Raw genomic sequence first — 13,760 nt, forward strand, 5'->3', positions numbered from 1 at the left:
TAATTTATTTGATAAAATTAATTTATTGGGCTTTAAAATACTTTGTTAACAATTTTGTAAAGTAGTCATCTTATATATAACTTTATTCACTTACACCCATGATTTTCTAAGCTATGTTTCCAACAGTGATATTGCTGAGCTGGTAGTTTTAAATATATTTTAATAGGTACTGCCAAATTACTTTCCAAAACTTGTGCTCAGTAATTACATTGCTATAAGAATGTTTAAGAAGTGTTACTTCTTAATTTCTTTTAGCATTTTTATTAGCTTATATGAATTTTGGAGAATAATGGTTTTATTGTGTGTGACATTTTCATACATACATGTAATATGTTTTGATCATGTCACTCCACCACCCTCCTTTATCCTCTCTCACCCCTATCGATCCCCTTCCTCTTCCCAGCTAGGCACTTTATACTTTCCTATCTTCTGCTTCTTTTTTCTTCCTCCTCCCCCTCCCCCTCCTCCTCCCCTCTTCTGTGAGTGAATGAATTCAATTAACTATTATGTCTTCATACATCCTCTAAGAGGGTGGAGACACTGCTACCTACAACTAACCTTTAACGTTTCCCTAATGTAAGGAGCGAAATTTGCTATTTTGTTTGCATTGATTAATATCAGTACAACTGGAGAACTTCATACACTTTGACCTTAGTTTTATATTATTTCCAGTTAGATTGCGTGCCTTTTTCTTTTTTTTTTTTTACGAATTTATAGGATTTTTTTTAGTATTTTAGTGATATTAAAAGGTTTTTTGCAAGATGTTTTAAGAATCTCAGACATTTTTATGACATCAAGGATCATGGGTTTCAGTTTGTTTCATTATAAAACGTCTTTTTTGGGGCGGGGCTTGTTTTCCAGTGTTGGAGATTGGATTGAGGACCTAGTGCATTGAATGCAGGTTCTCTACTCTACCACTGAGCTACCTCTTTTTTTTTTCTTTCTGGTTTTGTGATTTTCTTGGGGTTTATCATGGGCAGGAGTTGCCACCATAAGGTATGCCTCGTCCACCAAGCAGGTCCGTTCTAATCCTCCTCCTGCGCCTTCTGGGACTTTTTCTTTGTGCCGCTCTTTGTGCAGCTAGCAGCAGCCTCAGACTCCTCAGAAAATTTCCTTTTCTTCTGAGGGGCTGTGCTAACCCAAAACTAAGGTTTCTACAAAAGAATTTCCAAATCTTTTATATATATGGATTCTTTTCCTGAATGTATCTTCGTGTACTATGTACGTGCCTGGTGCCCGCAGAGGCCGGAAGAATGAGTCCGGTTCCCTGAGGCTGCTTTACATGTGATTTTGAGCCACCATGTGGGTGCTGGGAATTCAACCCAGTGAACAGAGAGTGCTCTTATCTCACGGGCCATCTGCCTAGCCCCAGCTTTCCATGGTGAGAACTTGGGACATTTGACTTCTTTCAGGAGTAATTTCCCTGTCAGCACCTTTCATTTAGGATCACAGCTGTGAGGTTCCATGGGTGAAACCCGACTCTGACCATGGAGACGGAGAGATCACTGGGGATGGAGAGTAGAGAGGTAGTGTGGAGTGGTCAGTTTTTATTATTTACCACTACATTACTTGATAAAGAATTATCTTAAATTAAATAGTGATGCTGAACTTTTCTATGACACGTGTTAGGCAATTTAAAAATGTTTGGGTTCATTTCCTTCTACTGGTGACTTGTCTACAAGGTTTAAGATCCTGTGTTGTCACTGATGGTTTTGTTTGCTTGCTTTTAAAACAGGAAATTGTTCAAGGGATTGATGCCCACCGAATCCGAGGACTTGGTTTTGATGCCACCTGTTCTCTGGTTGTCTTGGACAAAGAGTTCCATCCTTTACCAGTAAACCGTGAAGGTAGGCCTGCTCTTGTCCCTTCCTCTTCAGGCTGCTGCAAGAGAAAGTCTCACGTCTAAGACTTTAAATGCTAAGAGTACTAGCTCTCAAGGCGGCCATACTGCCTGGTTCACTAACATACTTTCTTTGTAATTCTTCCTGGTATTAGTGTGACCTGGACATCTCAAAAGCTATCATTCGTGAGGTTTATCTCCCGAAGTGTGTACGTGCTTGGCTTGAGGTTGCACTTTTTATTTTGTTTTGACAATGAAATGCTCCAACAGCAGTCATGGAAGGAAGAGTTTACCTTAGCTCACAGCTCTGTGTACCATGGAGGCCGGGAAGTAATGGACGCAGGAGCTTGAACCACCGGACTGCTTTATGTTTGCAAGCAGAAGAAGAGAGCAAGTGTGTGTGTGCACATGCCGCGCGGCCCCCTTGTCATGCCTCTCATTCACTTCAGGGCCCTCCCTTGAGATGGCCCAGCCCATCTTTCCACATTAATTAACACAGTTAAGAAAATCACTCACTGGCAGGCTCAGAGGCCCATCCCCCCCATGATTCTGAATTTGTCAAGTTGATAATTAACACGAACCATCCCAGGCTTTTTATCAGTCTTACTTTCCTTACTATTTCTAGCTGTGCAAAGCATCGGGTACAGGTGAATGCACAGGTAAAACATCGGAAGTGGCGTTTGCAGGGGAAGACCACTGCTCCTCCTTAAAGCTGCATACATGAGATCTCTACTCACCGACCCGCTTTGCCTTGTGGATAGGCTGCCTAAAGGCACTCTGGCAACCCTGTGAAATGAAGTGACTGTATTAAAATGTATCTGTTCTTCAAGTGCATCCAGCTGATGTAATTCCTCAACACTTTCTCGATCTCCAGCTGATTAAGGGTAGAGTTTGTCTGAGGTGAATTATCTTGTGTTTGAAAATGAAATCAGAATTTTAATGGCGGTTTTAAAGTTTTTTTGGAAATCTTTATGTACAAGGTGCTTACTGGAGCGGTTATGCAGAGCAAGCAGGTAACACCGATACCCCTTAAAACCAAACCCACAAGATGGGCAAACGTTTGGCGTCTTTAGATGTTAGCCAAAGGATGAAAAGCCAATACAAACTAAGTAGAATATTTTAAGAAAGTAAGTACCACTGTGTAGGTAGTCCCAGTAGTTGCCTTTTAAAAATGTCCTTCTTGCTTTGAAGGTCAGCCAACCAGTTACTTGTTTTTTCTCCCCTTGCAGGAAGCTACCTCTGTACTCAAGCCAGATTCAGACTTTCCCCTTAGTGAAGTTTTGGGGACAGAGTGCCCAATGGTGATAACTGTAGGTTGTGAAGGGCTTGTCTGTATGTGTAGCCCCAGACTCAGCTCACGAGAGACTCCCCTAAACAGGCCTTCTGTGTCACCATGATGGGAACTCTGTCCTGGCAGTCATTGCATCCACACAGAAGCGTCTCCTTAAATCATGCTTCTGAGCAGGGCAGAGCACCAGCACTTCATTGTGCCTCCCATGCAGAAGCCATGAAAGACTCTATACCTTCAGTTGAATTCTTTAAGAGTGACTTTCTAGGAGAGCTAAAGAGAGATGAATTCCCAGTTTTGTATACAATGAAAAATGATTTGTAGTAAGTATTCCATTTCAGTGTATTGTTCTGGCTGCAGCAGCTTGTTTCATGTTTCCACAGTTGGAAGTTTAACAGCAGCCGCTTCTGTCTTAGAGCAGCTCTAAGATCCACACAGTTAAGCAACAGTGATACCTCCCCTCCTGCTACTTATCCCCGCATGCCTGTGCACCTGTGCACATGGGGCAGCACTCATGGTTCTACATAGGACCTGAAAGTTATCTGGGTACCATGTGTATGTTGGTCCAAGAATCAAAGCCTGGAGTAGTTCTGTTATGTAGTATATTATTTTGCTTTATATGAAAAATGCTTCTTAATGTTCCTGTGGGAGGCCTTAGTTTCATTTTCTATTTTATTTCAAGCTAAGTGACACTTCATAATTTTCTAGTCAGGAAAAGCCGTGAGTGACTTTTTTTTTTTTACTTTATAATTTTTTAGATATCTTTTAAAGTTGATTATATTTAGTTAAAACTTTTTTAAGATACAAGAAATAAGAATAGACTTTGTAGATAGTCAGGATAAAGAGAAATTTTGTAGGATAAAAAGAAATTTAGCCAAACTTGAAGGTAGGTGTCTTTTTTAAAAAAAATTAAAGAAAATATTCTCTGCAGTTTAAGGCTTCTCCCATGGCCATTCTAATTGCTGTACATAAACACACATGCTGCTAGTACATGTGTCCACATCTTCAGTGAGAAGCACATGTATAGGGTTTTAAAATACCCATGTGATAGTGCTTTATTCATGTTGATACATCTAAGTCTTGTGCGTTCCCCTTTCCAGTTTACTTGTTCTCCACACAGATCTGGTTTCAAAGCATACCTCATGGGTTTCCAAGCTCCCATCTGGAAATACCTTCAGCTGTAGAATCTTCCTTGCCATTGCAAACTCAGGATAGTGATCATAGTGGATCATTGTTTTGCACAGTTGTATAGTTATTTCACTATTTAATTAATACGTGAGAGTGGCTGGCACATGTCAGGACTGGGTCCCAATAACATTGTACTGATAATATTGTAGGTGTTTATGGTGCATTCTCCACATTGAACCCTGGGCTGTACGCTTGTTAGTTTTTGTCAGCTCAATGCAATCTAGAGTCATTTTGGGAAAGGGAACTTCAATTGAGGCAATGGCTTCATCAGATTGACCTGTAGACATGTCTTTGTAGCATTTTTCTGGTTGTCCGTTGATGTGGAAGGGTACAGTTCATTGTGGGCAGTACCACCCTTGGGCTTGTAAATTGCAAGATATGAGAAAGGCTGCGCGGCAAGCCATGGAGAGCTAGCCAGTGAACAGCATAACTCCATGGTTCCCACCTCTGCTTCTTTTTGAGTTCTTGTCCTGACTTACCTCAGTGATTGACTGTGATCAGGACATACATGCTAAATAAATCCTTTCTTTCCTCAGTTTGCTTTTTGTCATGGTGTTTATCACAGTGACAGAAAGCAAAGTAGAACAAGAGACATCAGAGATGGTAAAAAAAACAAACACACACAACCCCAAAGTCCTATTCACCAGTGCATTCTGTCATGAATTCATGGAAGCCATGAGGAAGGGAAGGGAGGGGCAGCTAGCTACCCTGGGGAAAATTAGAGAGAGTCAGGGCATGAGGGTTAAAGACTTCATTTTGTACTGACTTTCATTTGCCCCTTATGATTTCCTCCTGAACCAGCTAGGAACTAGAGACTAGGTATGTGGGCCTCACTGTGAGTTGTCTGCTAGGAAACACATGACAGATTTCTGTTAGTTTCTCTGTGCTCTCAGGTAAGGCATTGGCGTCTCCATTGAACAGATGTGGATGCTGAAGCCAGGGAGCTAAATTAATAGACTGTATCGCCCTCTGCAACTTGAGTGAGCACCCTCATCCAGAACTGCTGTGCTTGTCACTCCACCGAGCCAACCAACAGAATGAGGAAAATAACCTGGAATGAGCTCATTTTAATTCGTTTGACTGGAAAATTAAGAATAGGATGAAAATGCTCTTGAGTAAAATATATACTCTGTCAAAATATTTGTTCCTATGTGAAGGTGTCAACTACTGAGACAAAGTATCACCTTAGCCCTATCACTCATAGGCCCTTTTCTCAACAAGAGGAATGGGAAAGGAAGAGAAGTTGTGAGAAAATGTAATATAAGTGAATTACATTTAACATTAAGTTAAATATTAAGCGTATATATGTCTACAAATATAGGTTTGTGCATGTCAATGACTTTTAACCCTGGGATTCTGATCAAGGGAGACACTGCCTTGGAGTGTATTTTCCCTTTAAGTTAAATTCATTCTACATTTACTTATCTATTTAGTGTATGTGTACATGTGTGCACACACTCAGACACTTGTGTTACATGCGTGAAGGTCAGAAGACATCTTGCAGGAGTTGGTTCTCTCTGGCTATATGGGATGTGGGTTTTGGTGGTCAAGCTCAGGTTGTCATGCTGGTGTCAAGTGCCTTTACTCACTGAGTCATCTCCCCTGCACCCACTTTGTTCAACCTTGACACAGGAATTTACAGTAGAAATTGTGGAGGGCTTTGCCTGGGAAATATCATTGCTCCCTTGAACTAGAAAGAGAAGGCGATGTGTCTACGTGTGTGTTTCTCTTATGTCTTCCAGGGGATTCCTCTCGAAATATTATTATGTGGCTGGACCATCGGGCTGTCAGCCAGGTTCACAGGATCAATGAGACCAAGCACAGTGTTCTTCAGTATGTGGGTGGTGTGATGTCTGTGGAGATGCAGGCCCCAAAGCTCCTGTGGCTGAAGGAAGTAAGTGTGTGGGGTTAGGGAAGGGCATTAAATGGTAGTAGAAAAGGTCCTTCACCCAAGGTTGGTGGACTGAGTGTCCTGTCAAGTCTGCACTGTTTGGTTTCCCCCAGACAGTGTGAAGAGGCTGAGGCGGAGCCCATCTTCTCGTTTAGGTTGCTGTCGATCATTCTCTTCCACACACAGGTGTCAGGCAGGCATTGTATGTAGCATCTCCTTGAGCCCTATCACTATCACCGTGTGCAGTAGATGGTTTTGAGACAGAGCTTTTTTTTGGACCTATTTTACCTTAAAGTCAAGATCCTACCTCCACTTTCTGAGTGCTAGGATTCCAGGCATGCATCGTGCTCAAGTATTTGTTTCTTTTCTTATAGCACAGTGTCTCTGTTTTGTAGATTAGAACACTTAATGTCATTAAGAGGAGCCATATCGCCACAAGTGACACAATAAGCATGCAAGGAAGCCAGGATTTGAACTTGAGATCACTTGACTCCAGAACCAATTTTTTTTTTAATATACTGCACTCCACTTCAGAGTTCAGAGGTTAATTGCCATCCCAATTAGAAAGTGGCAGGGCTGGGATTTAAATCCAGTCCTTCTGACCAGAGCCTTCTTTGTCTACACACTCTTAGCCCCAAATTATTCATCTTTGGCCTTGTTGACATTCAAGATATCTCTTTCTCATTTTACCTGCCCCTGAGTTTCCCTGCTTTGAGTGATATGGTGATCTTGGTCAAAGCTCTGTCAGGTGGTTTCCATTTCCAGATGTTAGCACTCCTTTATGAAGTGTGGAAAATGGTGATGTCAGCTTAATGGCTCCCAGAAGAGATGGATGGGTGAGAAGGTTCACCTCCTCTGGGAAGCTCAGAGACTTGAAACCCCTAGGTGGTCTGCTGCGTTAGAGAATCCATCAAACGAGAAAGTTGGTGTGATTCATTACTGACTGTGGGGTTTCAGGTGGTATCAGTCATCAGTTACTCAGATTGTATATGGAGATGGGGAGAGCAAGGGAATGTGTGAAGGTGTTTCAGCCTTGTGACCATGAGGTAGGCAGTGAGGCAGCAGGAGGGCCACATTTATTGAAGCAGGCCCGGCTTACTGGCTGTCTTTTCAGTTTAAATCTGCAGAATGCCTTCTGTGGTTGCTGACTTTGAAAAGCTTTCTCAGCAGTCAAGGGTTTTACGATTCTGATTCTGTCTCTGGCCTCAACAATTGTAAGCTTTGGGAAAAGTCCTTCGTGCCCCAGTCTCTCCTCTCTTTTTTATATGCAGTGAGAGAGTTGGAGCAGAATACAGAACCGCTGTGCACTGCCACTTGCTCTGGGCTTCATAAGCACCAATTAACTTAGTCCTAACAAGTTCTGCCTGCAGTCAGCCTGGGACAGTGAGACAGAGAGGCCATCTGATTTTACAAAATGCCTGGTACAGCCAGGCTTTAAAACCTGTTACCGTGCTCCAAATTCTAGCTCATTCCATCAGGTTCTAAATATGTTCTCTGAAGTATACCACTTGAGATGGGATCAGGAAAAAGGCTGATACTGTGTTCTTCAAATTACCTAACCTTAGCTGCAAGACAGGGAATGGTTTGAATGTTTTCCCTTTGAAGGCATATAGAAGAAGAGCATTGTTGAGGTCATATTAGACCACTGGGAAGATGGTCCTGTGTTCATGGAGTCTGATAGTTGTCCAAAGATCTGCAGCTTTACCATCGTGTACTTGAGAGCAACAGAAAATAACTTCCAGACAAGTTGATATTATTTGTAACTACTTTTCACATGTTCCATTTTGGCAGTTCGTACTTCCTCAGGCAACCTAATGGTTCCTAGGATTGGGGGGGGGGGCGCATCACCATGCTGATTCTGAACTTAGTGTGGACACCAGGTTGGCATAGCATACTACAGCCGTGAACTCATGGAGAGTCAAGCAATGCTTTTCCCTGAGACTTTTGAGTAACTTGTAATTATAAGAACTTACTGTCATAACTGCCTGTATATTATTCTCAAAAACACAGTTTCCTTTTAAAATTTTTGAGTAGAGATCAAAACACTGCTTTTCTGCTTATTCATGTATCTGAAACTGAACCCAAGATTGACGATGTGTTTTGTTTTCTCTGTCTTTTTGTCAGCATGCATAAGAATTCCTGCTGAACATCATTTGGTGTTAACAAGATGGCTCCCAGAATTAATGGAACTTCTAAAACCAACTTTTTATATTTTTGGTTGTGAGCCTAGCCTTTCTCAGAAACAGTGGAAACTAGGAGCATCTCTCCAGCCCTAAAACCAACTTCTTTTTTATTTTTATTAACTTGAGTATTTCTTATTTACATTTCAATAGTTTGTCATGAGTCTCAGGCCACAAGTGGAGGCTTTGTCTAGTATTTAAAACCGGAAGGATTTTTATGGATATATCCTATGATATAGTTTTGGAAGGGAGAGATGCGACTTTAGTGAGTGTAATTGGGGAAGAGGTTAGGTAAATAGCCTGTTATAGGTTTACCTTGGTGATGCAGTCTGGTTGATGGTTATAAAGTAGGAAAAGGAATGTCTTAGATAACTTTGGAAGGGATGGGACGATTGAATAGGGCAAGGAAATGTGTGCCTAAGAGCTGGAGCATTCTTACTCTCCATGGAAGCCTTCAGTGGTTTTGCATCTAGGATAAATAACAGCACGCACATCCTGGCCTAGAAGACAGTATGTGATATCATTTAAGTTCTTGCTTACTTTACTTCATACACTGGAATCCAGTCACAGGTCCCCAAACACAGTGGATTCTTCGCTACCTCAGTCTTGGTTAGGGGATGGCAGAAGGTACTCTCGTGCCCTATGCCTGCCTGTTTGACACGTTACTGGGGAACTTGGGGTCTAGGAAAGTGTTTCACATGTTCAGATGTTGAGGAAGAATCCAAGGAATATTTGGTGACATGTGACAATGAAGTGAAGATTGGTGGCTGTGACTAAAGCTTTGCTGGAACACAGCTATGGCCTTTCATTGTTGTATGTCAGGGGCAACTCTTTTGTTATATCTGAAGAGCCTGCAAAACAAAATATATTCTTCTCGACCTGGAAAGAAAATATTTGCTGATCTCATTTGTCTTGAGGTGTTCTTTCTCTGCCTAGAACGTTTTCCACGAGGCTGGCTCTCCTCTCTGACTAGTTCTCTACTGTTCCTGTGCCACCTTCAAAAGTCTTTCCCTCACATAAGAAGGCTCTTCCCGGGGCTGGGGATTTAGCTCAGTGGTAGAGCGCTTACCTAGGAAGCGCAGGCCCTGGGTTCGGTCCCCGCTCCGAAAAAAAGAACCAAAAAAAAAAAAAAAAAAAAAAAAGAAGGCTCTTCCCAATGGTACAATCTTACCATAGTAGTTCACATGCTTTAGGTCAGTTCTCATGATGGTTTCCTATTCTACAGGTGGATGGAGATCCAATCTATTTGTTCACTGCTATTCCCATAACCCTTAGCTAGAGGGCTTAACACATAGGTTTAGAATAATTTCAGTGACTTGATAAGGTGTTCCAGGTGAGAACTAATGAGGGCAGAATTAGACAAGGCAGGGTAGACAGACCATGAGTTGCAGAAGCTTTAGAGACAACACAGGATAGTGAGGCTGATGGGAGATGACCACTCTTTCATAATGAAGTCATTTCTGTCCTTAGCCTGGGTTCCCATGTCCCAGGCAGGCAGGCTGAGTTTGGAGTTTAGACATCCCAGTAGTCAAAAGGGGTGTTCTGGGACAGATGTAGCTCATGGACAAACTCACTGGGATCTAGTTTTGTAATATGGCATTTTAATCATGTCTGTTACATTTAATGATTGCATGATTAAGGTTGAAGTGCATCTTCATAATAAGAATTTTCCGATCAAAGGAAAATGTTTCTAAGTCCCAGCAGCTGAGATTTTTCATTTGGCTTCAGTAATTCTGACTTTTATCTTAATGAAGGCTACCTGTAAATTAAGTTCTGCCATCCTAGCACAGCAGGAGTTGCCTGTGCTTATTACCACGAAATATTGTGTGATACAAGATAGAAACTACAGAAGGACAGGACAGGTAACAACTGATCCTGACGTATTAAGTGTTTTTTTTTTTTTTGTTTTTTGTTTTTATTTATTAACTTGAGTATTTCTTATATACAAGAAATATATATATATATATATATATATATATATATATATATATATATATATATATATATATGCAAGAATCCCATTCACTGGGGGTTCAGTCTTGGCAGGACCAAGGGCTTCCCCTTCCACTGGTGCCCTTACTAGGCTATTCATGGCTACCTATGAGGTCAGAGTCCAGGGTCAGTCCATGTATAGTCTTTAGGTAGTGGCTTAGTCCCTGGAAGCTCTGGTTGCTTGGCATTGTTGTACATATGGGGTCTCGAGCCCCTTCAAGCTCTTCCAGTTCTTTCTCTGATTCCTTCAACAGGGGTCCGGTTCTCAGTTCAGTGGTTTGCTGCTGGCATTCGCCTCTGTATTTGCTGTATTCTGGCTGTGTCTCTCAGGAGCGATCTACATCCGGCTCCTGTCGGTCTGCACTTCTTTGCTTCATCCATCTTGTCTATATGGGTGGCTGTATATATATGGGCCACATGTGGGGCAGGCTCTGAATGGGTGTTCCTTCAGTCTCTGTTTTAATCTTTGCCTCTCTATTCCCTGCCAAGGGTATTCTTGTTCCCCTTTTAAACAAGGAGTGAAGCATTCACATTTTGATCATCCGTCTTGACTTCCATTTGTTCTAGGCATCTAGGGTAATTCAAGCATTTGGGCTAATAGCCACTTATCAATGAGTGCATACCATGTATGTCTTTCTGTGATTGGGTTAGCTCACTCAGGATGATATTTTCCAGTTCCAGCCATTTGCCTATGAATTTCATAAAGTCATTGTTTTTGATAGCTGAGTAATATTCCATTGTGTAGATGTACCACATTTTCTGTATCCATTCCTCTGTTGAAGGGCATTGGGGTTCTTTCCAGCTTCTGGCCATTATAAATAAGGCTGCTATGAACATAGTGGAGCATGTGTCTTTTTTATATGTTGGGGCATCTTTTGGGTATATGCCCAAGAGAGGTATAGCTGGATCCTCAGGCAGTTCAATGTCCAATTTTCTGAGGAACCTCCAGACTGATTTGCAGAATGGTTGTACCAGTCTGCAATCCCACCAACAATGGAGGAGTGTTCCTCTTTCTCCGCATCCTCGCCAGCATTTGCTGTCACCTGAGTTTTTGATCTTAGCCATTCTCACTGGCATGAGGTGAAATCTCAGGGTTGTTTTGATTTGCATTTCCCTTATGACTAAAGATGTTGAACGTTTCTTTAGGTGTTTCTCAGCCATTCGGCATTCCTCAGCTGTGAATTCTTTGTTTAGCTCTGAACCCCATTTTTAATAGGGTTATTTGTCTCCCTGCGGTCTAACTTCTTGAGTTCTTTGTATATTTTGGATATAAGGCCTCTATCTGTTGTAGGATTGGTAAAGATCTTTTCCCAATCTGTTGGTTGCCGTTTTGTCCTAACCACAGTGTCCTTTGCCTTACAGAAGCTTTGCAGTTTTATGAGATCCCATTTGTCGATTCTTGATCTTAGAGCATAAGCCATTGGTGTTTTGTTCAGGAAATTTTTTCCAGTGCCCATGTGTTCCAGATGCTTCCCTAGTTTTTCTTCTATTAGTTTGAGTGTGTCTGGTTTGATGTGGAGGTCCTTGATCCACTTGGACTTAAGCTTTGTACAGGGTGATAAGCATGGATCAATCTGCATTCTTCTACATGTTGACCTCCAGTTGAACCAGCACCATTTGCTGAAAATGCTATCTTTTTTCCATTGGATAGTTTTGCCATCAAGTGCCCATAGGTGTGTGGATTCGTTTCTGGGTCTTCAATTCTATTCCATTGGTCTATCTGTCTGTCTCTGTACCAATACCATGTAGTTTTTATCACTATTGCTCTGTAATACTGCTTGAGTTCAGGGATAGTGATTCCCCCTGAAGTCCTTTTATTGTTGAGGATAGCTTTAGCTATCCTGGGTTTTTTGTTATTCCAGATGAATTTGCAAATTGTTCTGTCTAACTCTTTGAAGAATTGGATTGGTATTTTGATGGGGATTGCATTGAATCTGTAGATCGCTTTTGGTAAAATGGCCATTTTTACTATATTAGTCCTGCTAATCCATGAGCATGGGAGATCTTTCCATCTTCTGAGTTCTTCTTCAATTTCTTTTGTCAGAGACTTGAAGTTCTTAACATAAATCTTTTACTTGCTTGGTTAAAGTCACACCGAGGTACTTTATATTATTTGGGTCTATTATGAAGGGTGTTGTTTCCCTAATTTCTTTCTTGGCTAGTTTCTCTTTTGTGTAGAGGAAGGCTACTGATTTATTTGAGTTAATTTTATACCCAGCCACTTTGCTGAAGTTGTTTATCAGCTTTAGTAGTTCTCTGGTGGAACTTTTGGGATCACTTAAATATACTATCATATCATCTGCAAATAGTGATATTTTGACTTTTTCTTTTCTGATCTGTATCCCCTTGACCTCCTTTTGTTGTCTGATTGCTCTGGCTAGAACTTCAAGAACTATATTGAATAAGTAGGGAGAGAGTGGGCAGCCTTGACTAGTCCCTGATTTTAGTGGGATTGCTTCAAGTTTCTCTCCATTTAGTTTAATGTTAGCAACTGGTTTGCTGTATATGGCTTTTACTATGTTTAGGTATGGGCCTTGAATTCCTATTCTTTCCAGGACTTTTATCATGAATGGATGTTGAATTTTGTCAAATGCTTTTTCAGCATCTAATGAAATGATCATGTGGTTTTGTTCTTTCAGTTTGTTTATATAATGGATCACGTTGATGGTTTTCCATATATTAAACCATCCCTGCATGCCTGGGATGAAGCCTACTTGATCATGGTGGATGATTGTTTTGATGTGCTCTTGGATTCGGTTTGCCAGAATTTTATTGAGTATTTTTGCGTCGATATTCATAAGGGAAATTGGTCTGAAGTTCTCTTTCTTTGTTGGGTCTTTGTGTGGTTTAGGTATAAGAGTAATTGTGGCTTCGTAGAAGGTATTCGTTAGCGCTCCATCTGTTTCAATTTTGTGGAATCGTTTGGATAATATTGGTATGAGGTCTTCTATGAAGGTCTGATAGAATTCTGCACTAAACCCGTCTGGACCTGGGCTCTTTTTGGTTGGGAGAACTTTAATGACTGCTTCTATTTCCTTAGGAGTTATGGGGTTGTTTAACTGGTTTATCTGTTCCTGATTTAACTTCGGTACCTGGTATCTGTCTAGAAAATTGTCCATTTCCTGCAGATTTTCAAGTTTTGTTGAATATAGGCTTTTATAGTAAGATCTGATGATTTTTTGAATTTCCTCTGAATCTGTAGTTATGTCTCCCTTTTCATTTCTGATTTTGTTAATTTGGACACACTCTCTGTGTCCTCTGATGGCGAGAGGCAAGCGTAGGAACCCAAGCAACAGAAACCAAGACTACATGGCACCATCGGAGCCCAATTCTCCCATCAAAACAAACATGGAATATCCAAACACACCAGAAAAGCAAGAT

At 41.2% G+C, this 13,760-nt stretch overlaps 1 protein-coding gene across 10 annotated transcripts in view; it reads left to right on the forward strand.

Moving 5' to 3' along the window:
• Positions 1-13,760, forward strand: part of Fggy (FGGY carbohydrate kinase domain containing) — a 387,141-nt gene that overhangs the window by 41,219 nt on the left and 332,162 nt on the right. For 8 of the 10 annotated variants that reach the window (XR_010066354.1, XM_017593260.3, XM_017593261.3 and 5 more), the window contains 2 exons: positions 1,736-1,847; positions 6,059-6,210. Coding sequence is in view for 7 of the 10 variants with exons in the window: in XM_017593260.3 (XP_017448749.1) it covers positions 1,736-1,847; positions 6,059-6,210 (264 nt within the window). In the remaining 3 variants the exon portion in view is untranslated. Of the gene's footprint in view, positions 1-1,735; positions 1,848-6,058; positions 6,211-13,760 lie in introns of those variants that run through there. The other 2 variants (XM_039109536.2, XM_063287379.1) reach the window with 1 other exon arrangement.

Source organism: Rattus norvegicus, chromosome 5 (assembly GCF_036323735.1).
Source record: "Rattus norvegicus strain BN/NHsdMcwi chromosome 5, GRCr8, whole genome shotgun sequence".
NCBI classification, from domain to species: Eukaryota; Metazoa; Chordata; class Mammalia; order Rodentia; family Muridae; genus Rattus; species Rattus norvegicus.